This window comes from Triticum aestivum, chromosome 7A (assembly GCF_018294505.1).
Source record: "Triticum aestivum cultivar Chinese Spring chromosome 7A, IWGSC CS RefSeq v2.1, whole genome shotgun sequence".
NCBI classification, from domain to species: Eukaryota; Viridiplantae; Streptophyta; class Magnoliopsida; order Poales; family Poaceae; genus Triticum; species Triticum aestivum.
In genome coordinates this window covers 213,025,597-213,040,737 of record NC_057812.1, presented here as the reverse complement: position 1 = coordinate 213,040,737, position 15,141 = coordinate 213,025,597, and the positions used below count along the sequence as shown (strand labels likewise).

At 45.0% G+C, this 15,141-nt stretch overlaps 2 protein-coding genes across 2 annotated transcripts; both read left to right on the top strand.

Moving 5' to 3' along the window:
* Positions 1-46: 46 nt before the first annotated feature.
* LOC123150854 (chaperone protein dnaJ C76, chloroplastic) lies at positions 47-1,550 on the top strand. Its single transcript, XM_044570669.1, has 5 exons — positions 47-364; positions 547-733; positions 801-907; positions 991-1,204; positions 1,285-1,550. The coding sequence occupies exons 1-5, from the start codon at positions 107-109 to the stop codon at positions 1,419-1,421; spliced, it is 903 nt and encodes a 300-aa protein (XP_044426604.1). The 5' UTR covers positions 47-106; the 3' UTR covers positions 1,422-1,550.
* A 2,024-nt stretch (positions 1,551-3,574) lies between these two features.
* On the top strand, positions 3,575-13,745 carry LOC123150852 (ubiquinone biosynthesis protein COQ9-B, mitochondrial). The gene is made up of 6 exons (XM_044570666.1): positions 3,575-3,997; positions 4,094-4,201; positions 9,055-9,222; positions 9,323-9,494; positions 13,157-13,230; positions 13,319-13,745. The coding sequence occupies exons 1-6, from the start codon at positions 3,674-3,676 to the stop codon at positions 13,397-13,399; spliced, it is 927 nt and encodes a 308-aa protein (XP_044426601.1). The 5' UTR covers positions 3,575-3,673; the 3' UTR covers positions 13,400-13,745.
* The last annotated feature ends 1,396 nt before the right edge of the window (positions 13,746-15,141 follow it).

Sequence of the window (15,141 nt, the reverse complement as noted above, 5' to 3'; positions counted from 1 at the left end):
TTCTTGTACTCGTCAGCAGCAAATATCTGAAGAGAGTTTATCTCCAGTTGCTCAGTAGTCACAGCCTCACCTCACAGGCACAGGAAAAAAAAACCTGAAGTGAGAAATGGCAGGGTTCTTCAGCACCTGTGCTGCTTCTGATCACTATTGTTTGCAGCTCAGATCTGGATCAGCTCACCATGAACTGATTAGACCAAACAAGTACAGAAGGACCATGATCAGGTGCTGCAGCACAGCAAAGGGGAAGACAAGAAGGGACTACTACCAGGTTCTTGGAGTAGCAACTCATTCCACACCTCAGGAGATCAAGGAAGCTTACAGGAAACTCCAGAAGCAACACCATCCTGATATTGCTGGCGACAAGGTGCGCATCCATCTGCCTGTTCTTCGATTTACTCTTCTTTTTGGTTTTGGTTTTTGGTTTCTTAGAAATTCAGGTAAAAGGTAAAAAAATCTCGACAAGGAGCAGCTGTTTTGTCGTGAGATATCAGATCGGTTCTTTCCCTTGCATCGTGGTAAACTGTGAATTGGTGTTTTTCTGTTCAGGGCCATGACCATGCGCTGTTGCTGAATGAGGCGTATGAGGTGTTGATGAGGAGTTCATCCAGGAAAGCTGATGGATTTGGCAAGAGCAGAGGCGGCTTTGGGAGCGGTTACACCGGGGACGGGTACAGTTCTTGGAATGGGCCTATCAGGAGCCAGGCTCTCTTCGTGGATGAGAACAAATGCATAGGTACGTAGTACTGATATTTCTGACCAAAGAACACCAGTGCTTCAGAGATAGAGGTTGCCGTGTGCAGGATGTAGGGAGTGTGTTCACCATGCTGGGGAGACATTTGCCATGGACGATGTTCTTGGAAGCGCGCACGTCGAAGTCCAGTTTGGCGACGTGGAGCAGCAGATCCAGGTAAGTCCAGATGGTCCGAGTTTCCGACTCAACGTTGGCACTAGTTGAGCTGTTTGAAACACATCCAGGGATCTTAATCGCAGGTGGCTGTGGAGTCTTGCCCTGTGAACTGCATCCACTGGGTTGGGAGCGAAGAGCTCCCGGTGCTGGAGTTCATGGCACGTCCACAGCCCAAGGAAGGGCACGGCGTGTTCGGCGGCGGGTGGGAGAGGCCTAAGGACGTGTTCGCGGCGGCCAGGAACTTCTCCAGGAAACTCGAGAAGCAGGAGCGGCAGGAAAGTTCCAGGGGCGCAAACGGTAGTATATTCAGCTGTTCATTCCTACGAACTGAAAACCATGTGAAGTTCAGAGACTGAAAGTTCATGCATGATTTGCAGGGGGTGAAGATATGGAGGCTGAAACGGCAGCTCAGGCCGAAGCGAGACGCCACGCGGGGCAGGAGCTCCGGTGGAAGAGTTTGTTCGATGTTTGGAATGGGTTGGGAGACTGGAGGAAATCTGGAACAGACAGGTAGATGTGCAGTTGCTAGTCGTTGGTTAGTGATGGTGTGAAGACTGCAACCACACACTGGATGTTGTACGACGTGCTGTAATAACTGGGATATAAGATGGAGGATGACACAGAACTTTTTTTTTTTGTAGAATTCTCGCCCAACTTTATTAATAATTCAACAAAATGTCCATAGGTATAATGGTTGGATCATATGAGGGTTCCCAACCAAATATGACGACCTGTGTCCAGATTAGATGCGAACTTGACGAGATTATAAGATCCAGATTAGATGCGAACTTGACGAGATTATGAGCTTTAAAATTAAAGTTCCTGCACCGCTGTGGACATCTTCATGTTGCCTAGTAGCGGTAAAAGCAGTCAAGTTTTTTTTTTTGAGTAGTTTGGATTGCTTATCATATATGTCACATGATCGGTAAAGCAGTCAAGTTTGTTGAGCTCTTGGGCCCAGGTAACACTCTTCTTCCTTTAAAAGACGATGCTTTATTTGGGCAAACGAGAAGTAAAATTACAGGACTTCAGTCTACTTAAATAACTATTGTTACTAAGGGGGTTTAGTTACTAAGAGGGTTTATGCAGATGCCGGGTGTAAGACTTAAATCTTGTAAGTAATAAAGCGACCCTTTTCAAAAATCAATCTCCTCCTATCCCTAACCCTAGTTGCCATCACCTCTCCTCCTATCCCTAACTCTAGCTGCCACCAAGCCTCGCCCCCTTCCCTTATCCTGTTTGGTGGCTTGTTGGCAGCTAGAGGAGTGGGGGACCCGTCCCTTCCGTTTTTATTAGTTCTTTTTCTCCTAGGTTTTTAATTATCCAGGCAACATCGACGAGGTGGTGGCGACATCGCACTGGAATAAGGTCTCTTTGGCCTCTCACTACCTTGACAATGTCCGGTCAGGCGTCCATGAATGGTCTGTGAGGGTAGGTGTTGCCTGTTTTGTCGGCCCTCATAAGATCTTGACACTTAGTACGTCAAGCAAGACAAGCAGTTGGCTGAATTTTAGTGTGGGGACTTTGACCTCTCCTTTCAAGTTAATCTTCGGCATGGTCTGATTTCTCCAACCGCTTGGACCGATGGTGAATGATTGTAAGTCTGCTTTTGCGTGGGGTGATGCCCCAAATGATGTTCCTTCATTTGTTAGTAGTAGATCTCATTTCTAACGGTGAGTGGCTATGTGGTCTTTAAAGCTTGGTGGTATGACGATGGCGTTTGCAAGTATCCTTTCCCTTGCTCCGGCGGGCGGTGTATAACCGAATCTTTAAGATTGAGTTATGACGACTGAGTTTGCACATGACCTTGCCAATCTCTAAAATTTACAAAAACACGATATATGAGGGGAACGAATGAACTTGGAAGAGATGCACCTGTTTCTCCAAAAAAAGTAATTTAAAAATGGCTGAAAACATGTTTTTTTACAACAAACTTGCTCAAGCGTCACACCCGCACAAATTTTTGGGCGAAAAAATGATTTTTATGGTATTGTTGGCAAAAAGCCAAAATCAGCACCATATTAGAGTTACTATTCACTCTACATTGTCCTGAATTTTTTTTTGATTAAATTTTTTAGTGGAGTTTTCCTTTGTAATTTTTTTATAGGGGTACTTCAGTAGGCCAAGTTTGTTCCAAAAAAGTTTTGAAGATTTTTTACTTTTTCCTAAATTGCTAACTTTTTTGCAAGAAACTTTTTTTTATCAGGTTCATGTATAACCATGTTTGTTAGGGTATTTTCGGCACTTTATATGCAAATCATGGCGACAGTAAATACGACCGAGTCAAAAGTAACTTTCTCAGCTCGAGTTCAAATGCTATTGGTATTAATAGTAAAATCAAAGAATATTGGAAATAATTCAAAACATTCTGTTTTTGTTATGACAAACATTAAGGAATGTTTGAAGTGCTTATAAAGTTTCATCGCGAAATAACGTTTGTAAAAGTTGTGGCAAAAGAAAAATCAGAGCTTCAAAATGCGTTTGAAAATACCATTATTAGGGCATCTATATTTTTTTGCCATGATTTCTACGAATGTGATTTCATGACGAAACTTTGCAGACACACTAAAAATTCCTAATGGTTTTTTCAGAGTTATTTGATTTTTCTTACATTTTTTAAGCTTACTGTTTATACAGGAGCATATGAGCTCGCGAGAAGATGCTTCGCGTCCCGACTGAGCACCAATTGGTTCGGCAAACTCTGTTTCGATACGGCCTCGCCATTTCGTCGGACACGTGGTAGTACGTGGCACCGGCCCTTCCGCAATGGCCTCCTTCCTCGCCGCCCGCCGCCTCCTCTCCACCGCCGCCGCCCGGCGCCTCCTCCCATGCACTTCCCCGCCGCCTCCTGCCACCGCTGCTCTCTGCTGGCTGTCCACTGACGCCTCGCCCCCACCGCCTCTTCCCGCCCCCCCTCTGGAGCCCGCGGTCGACCCTCCCAAGAAGGATGGAGCCTCCTTCTCCGCCGGTTCCGGCGCTGGAGGGGCCTACCGGACTGGAAAGGGAGCTGCATCGGGGGGTCGCCGATCTGGTGGCGCGGGGTACGAGGAGGAGCAGCAGAAGGTCCTCCGCGCGTCGCTTCTCCACGTGGTTGCGGCTCGAATTCCCCTCCAAATCTGCTTCCACTTTCGGCGTTTTTACTGTTTTTGCAATTTTGTGATTTTTTTTATTTCGGTTTTGCTTTAGCCGAGGATGGGATGGAGCGAGTCGGCCATGATCGCGGGTGCGAGGGACGTGTCCGTGTCGCCGGCCATCGTCGGTGCCTTCCCAAGGAAGGAGGCTGCGCTAGTTGAGGTACCGTCTCCTTCAATTTCTTTCTGTTGTGATTTGTTGCCTGATCTCGATGTGGTGATCAATTTTCATCGCAAGAAAGTAATACTTTTTGAATGCTACATCGGGTTGGAATTTTGATGAATATGGAAGCTTCATAGATTACTGTAGGAATTAATCCTTGAATGCACATTGGTTGGATTGGAAACTAACGCAGCCAGCTGTTATGAAGAGATCGTAGTTGATGATAGCTATTGCATATTTTGATGCTATATCTGATTGGTATATTTCCAACAGATCGTAGTTCTTGATAGCTATTGCATATTTGGATGATGATTTTTTTTACGGGAATAAGATTTTATTCATCAAATGACTTGCAATCAAAGATGAGATAAAATCAGGGGCAGAGTTGTCCCAAAAGGTCGGAGATTTAGATGCATAACATTCCTTCGCCAAACAATCTGCACTTGACGAGCAGATCGGGCATTGAGCACTAGTTGAAACGTGTCTATTTGCAAGGACTCCCAAACAGGGAAGCATACCATGTAGGACCTTCCAAATGAAAATTTTAATCTTCCCTGGCACACTGAGATTCCAGATTGTTTGCCAGACCGGGTTTATTCGAACCCATCCTTGCCCATCAGTCTGAGAAAGCTGCTGACCATAGCGAAGCTCCCATTCACGGTGATAAGCAGACCTGACCGAAAAAGTGCCAGATTTAGTGTACTGTCACGCGACAAAATCTTCGAACCCTTGCATATTCAGAGATTTTTGCAAGATACGTTGTGCATTGACCAGGTTGAAAACATCCTGAATTAGAGTTTCGTCCCACCGCCCACTATGCGGATCAATAAGTTCCTCGACTTTTGTTAACATAATTTATCCCCTTGGTGTGATCACCTTACGGTTAGCACTAGATGGAATCCAAGGGTCCTGCCAAATGTCGATTTTTCCTCCAGTTCCTACTCTCCATATACATCCCCTTTTAAGTGCTGTTATTGTTTGGTGTGAATAGAGGGCAGGCCTGGCGCAGTGGTGAAGGCCTCCCCACTTGTGCCAAGAGGTCCTGGGTTCGAACCAGCCTCTCTGCATTGCACTTTGCAGGGGTAAGACTAGGTTCCTATAATCCCTCCCCAGACCCCACCTTGTGTGGGAGCTTCTATGCACTGGGCCTATCCTTTTATTGTTTGGTGTGAATCTATGGTAGCCGTTTGTGTTGTTGGGATCTTTTTTTTTTTTTTGTTATTTGATTTGGCACCGGGGGGGGGGGGGGATGATGGAGTATGTTTTCTTTTTTATATAGTGCGGTGTTTTGATGGGCCCTTCCTGGAGGTGCGATTCTGTCTTATCTGCTAATCAACTCACACATATGCGGGAAAGTTTCTTGCATTGCTGGCCACATGTACTATATTGATGCTACAGTGTCACATGTTGACGCTTCTTTTTTGCAAGGTGATGAGAGGGTGAGCGGGATTGATGTATTTTTATAGGCTGGTTACTGCCGATTGATTTGAGAAATGATCTAATCAAAATCATGAATCAAATCCAAAATTGGACACCTCAATCGTACGAGGGAACTCCTTAAGAAATCGTTGACCCGGTCAAAATCGTTAACCAAATCCAAAATTGAACACCACAATTAAATGAGAGGTCTCCAAAATTAGGGAGTGCTGTTGAAGAATAAATTATTTTGGATCACTGTTGAAGAATGATGTTACACATGGATGATGTATATCCGTGCTCAGAAGAAGAGTGCTGTTATATAGATTGATTTATATCAGATTTATGAATGTTGTGGCATTTGTTTGTATATTTGCATGCACCACATGCTCTCATGAAAAATAGATCATTTGTGTGAATAGCTTCATTTGCATAAACCATGTATTTATTTTACAGCAATGCTATTATATTATGTATTTGTGTTATCACTTGCATAATTTTTCTTGTTTCACTAAAAACATCCGCATGGCTGATGTTTCAAGAACAAATCAATGTATCGTGTTTCCCCTGGCACTAGCATTAGGATGCCTTGCCTCATGGATAGCAGCATAGGGCAATACCTGTTATAAGTAAAATGGGCTGTACTGTGTGGGTGGATGTGCCATACGGTGTCTACAGTGTCTTATGTGGGGGACTACACTAAAAATATTTTATCTGTCAAACCGTTAACTAAATTGATGATCTGCTTTCACCATGGCTTCGTTGCCATGAGACTTTTGAAATTGGAACCCACGTTGATATGTTTTGACTACTTCTTTTTTCATCTGTAGCTACCAGATTTGTTTCACTTATGAGATTTATAATAACTACGTTATGTGATTATGGAATGTCATTCTTCATGTGCTATAATCTAGTAACTAGCAGAAAAGATCTGGTAACTCAGCATTAAATAATCTGGTAACTCAGCATAAACAATCTGGCAAACACGTACTATTAATCTGGCAACCGGTGATGCAATTTTTTTGTCGGAACATGGCAATTCTTTCCTATTAGAAAGGTTGGAGTTGGGGATGAGTTCACATGTGGGACTAACAACCTTCACCAATAAACAAATACACCCCTACCACATGTGGGACTAGCAACCTTCCAAGAGACATAAGTAAACAAATGTACTTTTACTCACATGTATGACCTAACACAAATAAACAAGTGTACTAGTACTTTTATGTGATACCAACACTTATAGAAGGCACAAATAACAAATGCAGAAATGCGACTTCAACTCAAAATTATGCTCTTGTTTGCAGTTTCTCTTGCCAACCAAGTTCTTCTATTCTCTATATCACAGAACAAGAGAGTGAACAAATAGTAATTCCAAAGAAACGGTAGACCTTGTCCTTCTACCTGATCTACAACCTTGTGCAGTCAACTTACTAATGCCCATTCTCATATGTTTCAGCATTTGAAATGTTGTGTCTTGCAAAGGGTCTACTATGGTCTCTTAAGATTCTCCAATGCCTGCCGCGTGATCTTTTGTTGTATTTTGCACTTTTTAATCGTGAACCGCGTGCAAATGCCGCGGATAACAACATATTTGACGACCTCCTAAGCCAGCGATGCAACTCCTTGTATTTTTTAGTTTCGTAGCAACACACGTGCATTGTGCTAATAATGTTAATGATCTCAGCATGTGGTGAAGATTCTTTGCTTGCATGCATGATGTGCTTTCTCCATAGGGAGGAGCACCATGTACAGTTCACTCCTTCCTTGCAGTTAGCTCTTATAGTATTATTAGCAGTTAGCGTGTTCTGTAGTAGTTTGGGCCAAAAAATCCAGGCAGTTTGCAGCTTCAGTACTGGCACCTGTTCCATATTAGTCCGGGCTAAAAAACAAATGACGTCCTCGCAGTTAGCGTGCTCATCACTTGATAGTTGGCTATTTCAGTCGGAGAGTTAGCATGCTACTTTTTGCATTTCGGGCAAAAAACGGACGAATGTTGTTAGTATTTTCAAAACTGCTCCATAGGGAATTTGGAAAAGTGTTCTACATGAAAAGTGAGGCTAATCAATATCTTTCAGTGATATATCATTTGCCACATTCCGTCAAATGGTTTGAAATTTCCATTCAAAATACGTTGAATGTTGATTTATGTAAGTTTTGTCATTTGAAAATTGCTCTTAAAACTGTGTGGATTTTGGGAAAATGTTCAAGATGAAAAAGTTTTTCCTCATCAGCAACTTTCGAACGTTATATCACTTGCATCATTTCGATAAACGATTTGGAAGTTGCAGCCAAAAAATAGTGCCAGAGAAAGTTTGAGGGCAGTTAGCAAGAAAAGAACGTGCAGTTAGCTTTTTGTTGTTTCCAGCAGTTATGAAAAGGTTGCAGAATAGTTATTCTACAGAATAGCTATACTCCTGTTGTAGTATGTACTTCCACATTCAGTATATACCTCTTAAAAAACCTATTATACCTCTTTATCATTCTCAATATACCTTATTCATTACTCTTAGGATACCTCAATACAAGTTCTACGAAAAAATGCCTTCGGAGCCCTTAGTTTATACAGCATACCATTTTACGTACAAAAAACAGTTTATGTGTAAATGATGTAAAATATGCAGTCTCAAACGGGAATTTTTCATGGAACTCATTTAGGGTATCAATTAATTATTGATGAAGTTGTGACCATGAGGTCACGGGTTCGAGTCCTGGAAACAGCCTATTGCAGAAATGTAGGGAAAGGCTACCTACTATAGGCCCAAAGTGGTCGGACCCTTCCCCGGACCCTGCGCAAACGGGAGCTACGTTCACCGGGCTGCCCTTTTTTGAAGTATATTAAAACTGATAAAAAGGTCTAATCGATGTATGTATGTGGTATATGTGGAGCGGGAGTACATACTCCCAGGAGTATCGTCATATATATAGGGTGGTTCTATTCTACAACCAGCCTTAAGACTTGTAGAATACCTATTCCGCAACCACCCCTCCTGTACCAGACCCGCACCTACACAAAACCTGGACATAGCAACTAAAAAAACACACCTCAATCCAGCTTCCTCCCTATGCCAACCACCCCAACCCGTCCCACCCCGCCCACCTTCTTCCTCCCCGTGCCCAGCACCCCACCCGACCAACCCCCTCCCACCGCTCTTTCTCCCCGTGTCTCCTCTACCTTTGTCCGACAGCTGGATTTAGGGAGTGTGCTGGAGCATGCAGAAAAATGTGGAGGGAATTTTTTAGTGAGGCTCAGGGCATCGACACTACGCTTAGCAGACACTGAAACTTCCTTTCTTCCACTTCATCGGTGTATGATGGAACTCGGCATTTCACTTCATTGATTCAAGATGTTTATTGTTTGTTAAACATATTAAGCTTTTGTGTTTCTATGCTTTGTGTGCCTATACTTATGAATTCTTTTTTGTGTGTGAATGCAGTTTTTCATGGATGACTGCCTTCAACAACTCATGGATCGCGTTGATGCTGGTGAGGGAGAGCTTTTGAAAAACTTGATGCTCACTGAGAGACTATCTAGACTTGTTCGGATGAGGCTTGAGATGCAGACACCTTACATATCAAAGTGGCCTCAAGCGCTGAGCATTCAGGTGGCCCGTTGTCTTTCTTTCATTTCCTCCCCTCCCATATGTGTTTTAACTAAATTATTGTGTGATGGCTACATGCCCAATCATATAATTTGTTTGGCAGTCTCAACCAGCAAATGTCTCAACAAGCTTAAAGCAGAGAGCAGTCCTTGTTGATGAGATTTGGCATGCTGCTGGAGATTCTGGATCAGATATTGATTGGTATGTGAAACGTACTGTGCTTGGTGGCATCTACTCAGCCTCAGAGGTGTACATGTTAACAGATAATTCTCCAGGTTTGCACCTTTTCTAAGTTTAAAACCCATTTTTTTTCTACTTGACAATTTACTCTAAACCAACATTAGCAAATTTAGCAAGCTTTGTGACCATGTATTGTTCTGTGTAATGAAACTGGAGTAAGCTAAGTTTGAGTTGAAACTGGCAGTTTGGAATTATTAAGCTTTTACACTTAACTAGTTTGATTATGAGTTGTTTTCGGAGCTATGCGACTCGACGCAATAGTGTATACATGACAAAACAAAATATCTGCAATTTCTCATGTTCTTAATAACTTATACATCCTCGTGTCTCTGTGTCTTTGTCTGGGTTAGCCTGTAAGACACTTCATTTCTTTTAGTAGAAAATGCTGGTCTTCTGGTTCTTCAATCTTGAAAAACATAATGATGGAGAAACAGGGTAAGTGGCGAGGGTTTCTCCTCCCTCCCTCCGCCCTCTTCCTTCCTTTTTTCTTGCCTCGTTTGATGTGTTCTGTGACATGCAAATCCATCTCAGATGATCTTCACCACCATCCTACTTTGGCAACGAGCTGAACCTAGGAGACGTTTGGTTCCAGAGAAACACCCCAAACGTAAAGGCAGTGGAATTGCGTTGATACCGTAAATGTAAACGAATAAAACTCAAAACTTGTTTGGTTGCAGGCAAGAAATCAATTCGTCTCTAGACAAGAAAAAAGGCTAACAAATCTCAAAGGAGCAGCCATGGTGGCACTCCTTGCCTCTGCGGGTCTGGACTCTGGCGTGCTCGTGATCGGAGAGACGGACTCCCGGTACTGAGGCGCCAAAAGAAGGGCCTGGCGGCTGCCGTGAGGCGAGTATCTTTCTGATCCAGATGGGCGGCAAGACAACTGTCCAGAACTGTGCCACACCTGGGACGCCGCTGATGCAGCGTGGCGACCCATGGTGAAGCCTCTGCACTTGAGCCGTGTCACCTGGACGTACACCAGGGGCTGGTCGGCAACCATGGTTAGCAGCACACCAGGCGGTGATGCCCTTTAGACGTGGTCATAGCCGATGAACTCCTCGAAGTACAGGAATGGCGGGCACCACGCGTCGCTGAGCTCGTCGATGGCGATGTCCGCATCGGCCTCCACGAAAACCGCACCCTCCCCGGTGCAGTCCACCACCAGCTTCTGGCCAGCCTCCTCGTGCAGCCAGCCGACCAGCATGTACTAGTGCGACAACGCCTCCGCCTTGGGGGCCGACTTAGCCATTGACGCCAACACATCCATCAATAGCGGACGTGGCTTCGCGGCGGCGTGTGGGACGGTAGCAAGTGGCGCGAGAGGTGAGATCAGATTATTAGAGTTCGTGGCGCTTCATGCGAAGGCCACAGAGCAGACGATGCTGGGGAAAAGCATCGTGCGACGGTTTCCGATTACACAGGATATTGGGCGTAATGAGGTTACAACTAGGCTGGGACCTGGTACCGCGTTATCTGATTATAGCATCTACAGCCAGGCTCCCAAACCTGCCCTATACGGCGGATGGTCCTGTTCACAAAAAGGTGACCCAGCCGGGCGCCTCAAACCGGCCCTATACATCTGGGCTGACCGGCAGCCCTCATGTCCAGCCCAAATCTGGGGCGGATATGGGGAGGCCCGGACGCCCCCGGGCACTTCCTCCATGTCAGATTCGGCCCATGCTGGCCCACCTCGACCCCACATATATTCGTCCCCATCCACATCCCGGACCAAACCCTAGCCACTCCACTGCATTCTACTTCACTCAGCCCCCAAGCTCCGTTCCGGCGATCTCCGGCCATCTTCGGCATGACGGGCAGCGGATCCGACTTTGAGATCTCCCGATTCGTTGACTAGGATCTCATCCCATGCGGGCCTGAGGAGGAGATGGTCATCCGCATGGCTCTCCGACACGCCCGGGAGGAGTTTGCTCGACCACGGTCGGGCTCGATTCGGCGGGAATCTATTGCGTCCGTGTAAATGGCACTTGGATCCCCATCGAGGCGTGCGATCGTGGCCTCACCGGATGTGGTGCGGTCCGTTTGGCACCCCAACCCGGGTTGGTGATGCAACCCCTTTGCTGGCGCGTCCTCCCGTGGCGTCCAGCTCTGAGTCGGAGGTAAACGCCTATGGCCCATCCGCTGCGGATAGGGATGTAAACGGATCGGATCGGATCGGATAATGCCTTTACCATATCCTTTACCACATTTTTTTGTCGGATTCGGAGCGGATCGGATAATGACCGGATGCGGATTCGAATACGGATTATATCAGACTACGGATTCGGAGCGGAAGCGGAGCGGATTCGGACCGAAAGCGGATAAATAAAATCTATGTACATCTTCCATAATATCTATCATGATCTATGCAAAGAAGAACAATATATAAGTAACCAATCAATTTTTATTTATAAATGAAATTAATAACTTACACGCTGCACCAGGCAAGACATTAGCCATCATAGGTTCATAGTGTTCTCTGGTTCATAACAGAATATGTTATATACTATGTAAGTGAGCTTGTACAGTACGTGTTCTCAAGTCTATTTTCTGCGCTTGTACGTACATTTTATGTGTACAGTCATACGGCGGTGCTATTAGGTTTAGGGTTATATGATATTTATATGTGGTGATTCTGATCAGCGATCTAATTGGGTCGTTGGGCTTGTCGATTGGACCAAATTTATCGGATAATCCTATTTGATAACACCGGATAATCCGCAAAAAATACCGGATAATCCAGATCCGTCGGATATTATCGATACCATATTCGTTACCATATTCGTCGGATATCCGGTTAACAATTATCCGTATCCGCATCCGTATCCGTCGGATTTGTGAAAGTGCATACCATATCCTTAAAAACGGATGCGGATGCGGATACGGAACGGAAATTATCCGTACCATTTACATCCCTAGCTGCGGAGGTGAGGTGTGCCCGCCGACTGAGGCAGAGGATGCGGGAGGCCGTGGCAGCTTTCGCGGCTGACGCCGCGGAGGCGAGTCTTACGCCGCCGGCCAGGCAGAGCCGCGACGGGTGACAGGCACCCCCTAGCGCCGTAACGAGGAGTCGAGAAGGCCCGCTCGTCCTCGTCCATCATCGATCTCACCTCTACCAGCGACGTCCAGACGACGAGCTCCTACGTGGAAGAGTAGGGCATGGGGGACGACGACGCCTCGTGTCCCATGTGGGCTAGTCCGTGTCCCGTGTCCTACTCTTACTTGCTGGCGATCGGATCTTCACTTCGTGGGTCACACGGCCGCTGGAAATGGACACCGAAGGGAACAAAAGGATGGGTGCCGGCGAAGATATAGACTAGGTTTTACTCGTTGCATGTAATTGTATGGATTTGATGATTTTCTAATGAGGTATCCGGTTGTGGAAGCGGTTTTTTTTAGGGGGGCTGCGGACGTTTATGGGTCAGATTAGCTAGGTTCGGCTGTAGATGCTCTTACGGCCGGGCCAATCCAAACAAGAATCGACGTTATCCTTTACCACCGTAAACATGTGACGTTACAAATCTGTGAACCAGGCACCTCCCTAGATTTATCTTAGGCGTACTATTGTACTAATATCCTAGACAACATATTACGGAATCCACATTTTCTTTTTTCTCAAAAAAAATTAATCCACATTTTCTCAAAAAAAATTGGAATATAGACTTGTTGATGATTTCTCATTTTTGTTGGCGCTTGTCAGAGTTTCACGACACATGGACATTTGTGAATCGCCGCATCAAAGATGCTCTTGATTTGCAGAAATCTTATAAGGAGGTACGAGTCACTCAAAATCTAACTGTATAAGTTGTTATAGATTTTTGCCAACCCCTTGCACCATTAACCTTGTGATCTGACTGTACAGGTCGCTTATCTAACTGAAACCCTGGGAGCAGGGATCGGTGGCTCCATACAGGGCGTCCTGAACAAGGTTTTCCAGAAATGAAGAAACTTGCCTTTGCAGGCTGCCTTCTCGACATTTCCACCACCACTTATGTCACGTTAAGATTATATGACCTTGTATATAGTACCTTCTTTTACAAACAAACGCTATTAGGGTAGCCAAGAAGTTATTTAGTCGGTGATCAGAGGTCAGTTGAGTTGTTGATTAGTCATCATTGCGTAATTCCGCTGCAGGTTGGCGAAAAATCTGTTTACGCTACAGACTCTAGTCCATGTGTGGACCGAGTTGCCGCAAACAGAACAAAGACACTCGCGGCTTTGCATGGACACGACTTGACATTTGAAACTTTATATAAGGGTTGAGCGCTCGTTGGTGTTATTGTGTTTAAGATGTATTTTTTTTAAGGGTCAAACCTTTTTGATTTGACAAAATTTAGAGAAATATATCAATTTCCACAATATCAACTTGGTATCATCGTATTCATCATGAAATGAACTTTTATATTTTCATTTATTTAGTATTGCGGATGTCAGACTTTTTGGCTCCGAACTTGGTGAAAGTTAAAGAAATTGATTTTTTTTAAATAACACACCTTATATATTAGAACTGATGGAGTATTTGGTTCAGCAAGTGAGAGAGACGATGAAGTGTTTCTAGTTTATTTACAAAATGCAGTGTTTTGGTAGGTCCTTCGTGGTATGATTTTGTGTTATTTGCTAATCAACTCATACTTATGTGAAGCTGTTTTTTGCATCCATGGTTGCATGGACTATATTGATGCTATAATATCACATGTTGTCATTTCTTTTTTTTAGGTGATGAGAGGGTGCATGAGATTGATATGTTTTTTAGGTTAGTTGTTGCGATTGATTTTAGAAAACCGTTGACTTGGTCAACATCTTGAACCAAATTCAAAATTAAATATCTCAATCGAATGAGATAACACATCTCCTTTGGTGGCGCGTCCCTCCGTGGCGTCCGGCTCTGAATCGAAGGTAAATGCCTATGGCCTGTCCACTGCGAGGACGAGGTGTGCCCGCTGACTGAGGTAGAGGGCGTGGGAGGTCGCGGTAGCCCTCGTGGCTGACACCGCAGAGGTGGAGTTGCACGCCACTGGACAGGCGGAGCCGCAACGGGTGACCGGCACCCCTGTCTCCGCAACGAGGCCCGCTCGTCCTCGTCCATCATCGATCTCACCTCTACTAGCGACGGTGCCTCATGTCCCATGTGGGCCAGTCTGTGTCCCATGTCCTACTCTTCTTCGTCGGCGATCGGATCTTCACTTCGTGGGTCACACGGCCGTTGGACCTGGGCACGGAAGGGAACAACAAGGACGTGGTGGACAGGCGTCAGCGAAGATATAGTTTTTTAATGAGGTATTTGGTTGTGGAAGCGGTCTTTTAAAGAGTGACCGCTCATTGTCCGTGAACGTGTCCGGAAGCTTGTGTGGACGTTTAAGGGGTCGAATTTAGGTTCGACTGTAGATGCTCTTACAGTCGGGCCAATCCAAACAAGAATCGACGTTATCCTTTATCACCGTAAACAGGTCGGGCCAATCCAAATAAGAATCGACGTTATCCTTTATCACCGTAAACAGGTGACGTTACAAAATCAGTGAACCAAGCACCTCCCTAGATTTATCTTAGGCGTACTAAATTAATTTTATTTTATTACAATGCAGTGTTTTGGGGGACCTTTCGTGGTAAGATTCTGTGTTATTTGCTAATCAATTCATACTTACGTGAAGATGTTTTTGCATTCGTGGTTGTATACACTATATTAAT